Source organism: Gigantopelta aegis, unplaced genomic scaffold, assembly GCF_016097555.1.
Source record: "Gigantopelta aegis isolate Gae_Host unplaced genomic scaffold, Gae_host_genome ctg2713_pilon_pilon:::debris, whole genome shotgun sequence".
In the NCBI taxonomy this organism is placed as follows: domain Eukaryota; kingdom Metazoa; phylum Mollusca; class Gastropoda; order Neomphalida; family Peltospiridae; genus Gigantopelta; species Gigantopelta aegis.
Genome location: NW_024533007.1, coordinates 27,501 through 35,000, shown reverse-complemented (window position 1 = coordinate 35,000; position 7,500 = coordinate 27,501). Strand labels below are relative to the sequence as shown.

General features: G+C 36.3%; 1 protein-coding gene across 1 annotated transcript in view; it reads left to right on the top strand.

The window, feature by feature from the left end:
- The window catches only part of LOC121391606 (fibrillin-3-like), a gene marked incomplete at its 3' end in the record, with an annotated part of 34,774 nt that overhangs the window by 8,564 nt on the left and 18,710 nt on the right, over window positions 1–7,500 (top strand). The window contains exons 3-7 of the mRNA XM_041523175.1: window positions 1,306–1,671; window positions 2,086–2,250; window positions 4,307–4,429; window positions 4,682–4,810; window positions 5,368–5,490. Coding sequence (XP_041379109.1) covers window positions 1,306–1,671; window positions 2,086–2,250; window positions 4,307–4,429; window positions 4,682–4,810; window positions 5,368–5,490 — 906 coding nt within the window. The remainder of the gene's footprint in view (window positions 1–1,305; window positions 1,672–2,085; window positions 2,251–4,306; window positions 4,430–4,681; window positions 4,811–5,367; window positions 5,491–7,500) is intronic.

Genomic DNA, 7,500 nt, shown 5'->3' with positions numbered 1-7,500 from the left:
ACAAATAGTTGGTTATCAATTTTTATATCGTCTATAAAAGTTTTAATAACTTTTATTAAAGTTGCATATTCTAAGAAATTGTATTTAATGATATACTTCACTTTACAGGTGTCGAAGCTCATAAACTGTCCATTCTCATTAAGTAAATCTTGTATGAAGTTTTTATATTATTTTCAATATAATGTTTGTATAATATAGGTTTGCGATCTTTAATTATATAACTATTTAACCAAATATCTGTATTCATTATTTCATCGTTATTTTCCCAAGCTTATTTTTGATGAATCCTTATCCAGCTCTGTAATACATTTTTTTCCCAGAATATATTTTGTATCTGTTTTTGTTTTCTTTGAATAAAATTGTCTCCACATTAAAACATATCTTCTGTCTTTAACTTTGTTACTGCCTGGAATACAGTCTTTCTATCCAGGAAGCTTTTAAGTGGCATCATACAATTTGAAAAATGTAACATTTTAATACCTCCTTTACTATAATATTGTATCAGTATTTCTCGTTTAATTTGTTTTCAGGTTTATTTTGCCAAATGAAAGTATATAATAGTTTATTTATTTGTTTTGTTATTATATATGGAGGGTTTGGTAGTGAAATAAGTAAATGAGTTCTTTTTGGTACTATTAGAGTTTTAACAACAGTAATTGGACCTAAAATATGACGTCAACATGACGTAACGTCATCTTATTGTTAATTTGAAAAAAAGCAAAAATGCTGAAACATGACATTAAATTACTGAACTGGTGGTGATGGTATTTTATGTAATATATATATATATATATATATATATATATATATATATATATATATATATATATATATATATATATATCAATCAAACACGTTGTATTAAGTTTGAGATTATATGATAAAGATACCGTGTATTTCGGTATAGTCAGTATCATATATTAGGAATATAAATAATGTATTATGCTCGCTAGAGGCTAGCACAAAACATTTTTTTATTTCTAATATATGATGACGATACGGAGAAACACACACAGAGAAAGAGAGAGAGAGAGAGTGAGAGAGAGAGAGAGAGAGAGAGAGAGAGAGAGAGAGAGAGAGAGAGAGAGAGAGAGAGAGAGAGAGAGAGAGAGAGAGGGAGGAGAGAGAGAGAGAGAGAGAGAGAGAGAGAGAGAGAGAGAGGGTGGGAGGGAGAGAGAGAGAGAGAGAGAGAGAGAGAGAGAGAGAGAGAGAGAGAGAGAGAGAGAGAGAGAGAGAGAGAGAGAGATATACATACATACATAAAGGTTGCGCCACATCCATTCATTATTTAAAAATATGTTTCAGTGATAAACATGTGCAGTCTCAACTCACAGTTTGGAAGACTGTTTTACATTGACGGACAACTGATGCAAAGCTACGTAAAAGAATGCACGTGCACCATCACGTCTAACAAAGATGAAACTATGTATTACGCCTCCAAAAAAACCCAGACGGGAAGTACTCAGTGCGACATTGCGACGTTTCGTCTGGACACACAGACAGGAGCGCCGAAGACCTGGAACTGTGGGACCGACGGTTTTGTCTTCACACCCGAGTCAATCAGCGCCACGGTCCCCTGGAGTGTCGTCCTCACAAAAACCAGCCTCGGTCTGAACCTAACAAGCGACGTTGATACTGGCTACTGCTTTCGAGTGTCCTTGTTTACTTCAGGTGTGCTGTTGCTCTCCAAAGTTAATATATTAATTGTGCTTAACGACACTACTAGAGTACATTGATTGATTAATAATCGGATATTGGATGACAAACATTTGTTAATTTCGACATAGAGTCTTAGAGAAGAAACCCGCTACATTTATCTGTAAATATGCCAGGAAACATTAAAACACAGTGTATATGAAAGAGGTTGGCATCGTGATAATATTAAACATATATCTTTTAGCTAAGACATACAATCGCTCCACATTTGCTTCCATCTGTTACATCTGGGCATGTTGGAAGCACGACGTACTTCATTTCGTCAACATTACATCTGTATTCACTGTCAGTGAGCTATTTTCGTTTATTCTAATGGCTCATTGGTAAATGGCTGGGCTCAGCTACTGTCACTTCCATACATCTTTTCAGAATTCAACGTGACCTGCTTTGCGGGTACGAACACGACCACTGACATAAACGAGTGTGATCTGGGAACAGACAACTGTCATGACAACGCTCTGTGTAGCAACACCCCGACATCCTTTTCCTGCACCTGTACAACTGGGTTCTCTGGGGATGGCATCTTCTGTCAAGGTAAACACAAACTTATTAAAAGACGGATCAGAGTTTGTCTACTGTACGTACTAAAAACGATAATCAATTAGTTTGCCATTCTTTGGCATTTCGTTTTAACACGTGCCACTTTAAAGGTAAACCATGTATCAACATGACAATTTTATCATCAATACTATAACACGTCTGCATTGTACACCTTTTCCCGCAATTCAACTGCAAAATATCGGATGTATTTAGTTTGATCATCCGATTCTTAATTACTAGTGTTTTTGTTTTTTTTATATATATATTATACGTGTTCTTAGTAGATGGAAAGACATGTGTGATTATATCAAGCATAAAAAGTATTGTTGTACAATGAGTTGAAGACAATACTGTAAACTCATTGAAATCACTAACACCCTTCCAACTCACTCGTTAAATGCTAGACATAATTAATATATATTTTAACAGACATCGATGAATGTACAGACAGTAATAACAGTTGCCATCTTACACGTTGCTATTGTGTTAATGTTTACATACATACATACATATATGTCTTTTCGACAGGATAAGCGAAATATATTTTAAAAAAGTGAATCACAAACGCTTTTCCTTTTGAAATACTGTTGGTTCTCAAGCATGCATTTGCATGAATGGCTTCACTGAAAAATGTGTACTGGTAAGGTTAAATGTGTGGTCCACGTTTATTGCCTGGCTGATGTAGGTGGACATCAAATTATGTATTTTGTAATTTGATAAAACAAATGCCAAACCACTTGTTTCTCTCTGGCAATTTACCAACTTTCTATCAGAGTTTTTGTAGCTTTTAATTTACTCCCGTGATTAGTAGCACTAAGTATTCAAGCACATTAGCTATGCATGCACCAAACCAAAATAGTTCTTAAATAACAATTTATTTCTTATTTCTAAAAATTTAAAAAAAAAAAAGTCTTCAAAACATTTTTTAAAAACGAAAACAATCAACTGTAAATAAAAGAATTGGTAACTTTCAACAGTACAACATTCCGTTGGTGATCACAGCGAGTTCAGTCCCACAAAGTTATAGTTTTGCTCAGCGACAGAACATATAATCTAGTCATTATATCTTAGCAATACATATAATGATTGCAGGATGAAATGAAGTATGAGATACTATTCGTTTTGTTTTAATGCAAATATCACATGCTTTGTAGATTTAAGTTATGTAATGGCTGTTTGTTATATACTATATAAGATCTTGAATTTAGGGCCCCAGCCTTTACATTACCATAACACATGTCTGTGGCAATGCACTTTTACAAAACAGTTGAAGTACGGAAACATTAGGACAACCATAAACACATGGTAGTAGTAGTAGTAGTAGTAGTAGTAGTAGTAGTAGTAGTAGTAGTAGTATTAGTAGTAGTAGTGGTAGTAATAGTGATATTAATAATAGTAATAATAGTAGTAGTAGTAATATTAGCAGTAGTAGTAGCGATAGTAATAGCAGAAGTGGTAATAGTAATAGTGATATTAATAGTAGTAGTAGTAGTGATAATGGTAGCAGCAGCAGCAGCAGCAGTAGTAGTATTGGTAGCAGTAGTAAGTAGTAGTAGTCGTAGTAGTAGTTTTAGTAGTAGTAGTAGTAGTAGTAGTAGAGGTAGTAGTAGAAGTAATAAGAATTATAATGGTGGTGATTGTGAGATATGACTTTCATGATGTGGATCACGATGGCGTGGTTCCTACTTTAAGCTACTTATACGTAGTAGAAATAGTACTAACAATAGTAGTAGTAGCAGCAGCAGCAGCAGCAGCAGCAGTAGTAGTAGTAGTAGTAGTAGTAGTAGTAGTAGTAGTAGTAATATTATTATTGTTGTTATTGTTATTGTTAGAGCTATTTTTATTGTTACTATTGCTACTATTAATAATAACAATAATAATAATAATAATAATAATAATAATAATTATTATTATTATTATAATTAGTATTATTATTATAATTATTACAATTATTATTATTATTATTATTATTATTATATTATTATCATTATCATTATTATTACACTCTTTTCATATTAACATTGTCAAGATCATTCCATTATATAATCAGACAACGACGAATGTACAGATGGGAGTGCCACTTGTCACCAGGATGCCGACTGCACTAATACTGTTGGATCCTACAACTGTTCTTGTAAGACTGGATACTCAGGAGATGGAAGGAACTGTACAGGTGTGTTTCGTTTTATACTCATTACTATTAATATAGTAACTTTAATAGTAGTAGTGATAATGGTAGCAGCAGTAGTAGTAGTAATAAAAGTAATAATAGTAGTAGTAGTGATAATGGTAGCAGCAGTAGTAGTAATAAAAGTAATAATAGTAGTAGTAGTAGTAGTAGTAGCAGTAGTAGTAGTAGTAGTAGTAATAGTAGAGGTAATATTTTAAAGATATATCACATATTATCACAATTGTTTTATTACAGTATCAGACATCAACGAATGTATAGACGGAAGTGCCACTTGTCACAACGATGCAGACTGCACTAATACTGTTGGATCCTACAACTGTTCCTGTAAGACAGGATACTCGGGAGATGGAAGGAACTGTACTGGTGTGTCTTTTAATTATGTTTGTATGTATAGCAGTAGTAGTAGAAGTAGTAATAGCAGTAGTGGTAACAGTAATAGTGATATTAATAGTAGTAGTAGTAGTAGTGATAATGGTAGCAGCAGCTCTAGTAGTAGTAGTACTTATAGTAGTAGTAATAGTAGTAGTAGTAGTAGTAATAGTAGTAGTAGTAGTAGTAATATTAGTAGTGGTTGTAGTAGTAGTAATAGTAGTAGTCATAGTAGCAGTAGTAGTAGCAGTATTAATAACAGTAGTGGTAATAACAATAGTGATATTAATAGTAGTAGTAGTGATAATGGTAGCAGTAGTAGTAGTAATAGTATTAGAATTAGTATTAGTATTAGTATTAGTATTAGTATTAGTAGTAGTAGTAGTAGTAGCAGCACTAGTAGTAGTAGTACTTATAGTAGTAGTAGTAGTAGTAGTAGTAGTAGTAGTAGTAGTAGTCGTAGTGGTGGTGGTGGTGGTAGTAGTAGTGGTAGTAATAGAGGTAATATTTTAAAGATATTATTTATCACAATTGTTTTATTACAATATCAGACATCAATGAATGTACAGACGGGAGTGCCACTTGTCACAACGATGCAGACTGTACTAATACTGTTGGATCCTACAACTGTTCGTGTAAGACAGGATACTCGGGAGATGGAAGGAACTGTACAGGTGTGTGTTTTAATTATGTTTGTATGTATAGCAGTAGTAGTAGCAGTAGTAATAGCAGTAGTGGTAACAGTAATAGTGATATTAATAGTAGTAGTAGTAATAATGGTAGCAGCAGCACTAGTAGTAGTAGTACTTATAGTAGTAGTAGTAGTAGTAGTAGTAGTAGTAGTACTTATAGTAATAGTAGTAGTAGTAGTAGTAGTAGTAATAGTATTAGTATTAGTAGTAGTAATAGTAGTCGTAGTGGTGGTGGTGGTGGTAGTAGTAGTGGTAGTAGATCCTACAACTGTTCCTGTAAGACAGGATACTCGGGAGTTGGAAGGAACTGTACAGGTGCGTGTTTTAATTATGTTTGTGTGAATTTTGTTTTGACATTAGTTCACAAAACTGGAATAATTACTACTACTCAAAAGAATTTAAGGGTCAAAAATTTATAACCAAATAAGTTTCAGAGTGTATTAGATTGATGGTGTAAACCATACCAACTTTTTTATTTATTGTTCCATATTTACAAAAAAACACAAATAAACGTCACTGTATACAAGAAAGTCACATGACATGCTGTCAAAGTTGAAGGTTGTCAAACATGGATTTTACACATTAGAACATTCGTTTAATAGTGTGTGAATCCACCCCTGGCGCGAATACACTCGACACATCGTTGCCTCATGCTGTTGATCAGACGTCTGAAGAACTCTTGGGGAATGACCTGCCACTCTGCCATAAGAAGTTGACCCAGATCATGAAGGTTGGCCGGAGGGGCATGGTTATCCCGAACTCTCTTGCCTAATTCGTCCCAGGCGTTCTCTATTGGGGCCAAGTCAGGCGAATATGCTGGCCAATCCATCCTGGCGATACCTTGTTGTCTGAGAAAGTCCGTTATCACCCTGGCGCGGTGGGGTCTGGCATTGTCGTCCTGCAGAACTGCCCCGCCGCCAATCTGCTGAAGGCCTGGGAGAACCAACGGCCGGATAATCTCATTCAGATAGCGGATTCCATTCAGATTGCCATCCACCACATAGATGGGGGTCCTGTGGTGGATAGAGATGCCGCCCCACACTATGACGCTGCCACCACCGAACCGGTGACGTTGTCTAACGTTAACGTCAGCGAAGCGCTCCCCAGGACGTCTGTAGACACGAACCCGACCGTCGTTGAACTGGAGACTAAACCTGGACTCACCAGTGAACATCACTCGACCCCACTGAACACGTTGCCACCGCAGATGAAGCGTGCACCAGTGACGTCTGGCCGTTCTGTGACGTGGTAGGAGTGGTGGTCGAACAGCCTGGCGACGGCAGCGTAGATTATTGGCTCTCAGACGATTGCGTATGGTTTGATCAGACACTCGAGTTCCAGTCGCAGTCCGCAGATTGTCACGTAATCGGCGTGCAGTGGTTGTGCGTTGACGTAGAGCCATATTGGTGATGTAGCGGTCCTCTCTATTTGTAGTGTTTCGGGGTCTTCCCGAACGTGGACGATTTCGAACAGAATTCGTTGCTTGGTACCATTGGCACAGTCGGCCAACGACACTCTGACTGACACCAAGTCTCAGAGCAACATTTCTTTGCGTATTGCCATCCTGAAGCCAACCAATAGCCCCTTCCTCGATCTTCGATAGTCAGTTGAAGTCGTACCATTGTCGAATTTGGAGTGTGCACCGTACACGAACGCAAGCTCCAATTATACGGGAATTCAGCATTGGGAACATGGAATACACGTGCAAAGCGTGCAAATGAAGCGCTTTGTGAAAAAGCAAGTTATGGGCACTTAGCAGACCTTTCGCTTTCGCCCTAATTTACGTGCAAATGTAAGCATGTTTTCGCCATTAGAACTAGTCGACAGTGTCAATGACAGTGGATTTTAATTCATTTATGGGTTGCTTAGACCCACTTTCGTCAAAATGGAACAATACCATGCGTGACATTATGGTCTAGCTAATATAATTGACATTCAGAAAATAATGTCGAAAATATCGTCTGACCCTTAAATTCTTTTGAGTAGTATATT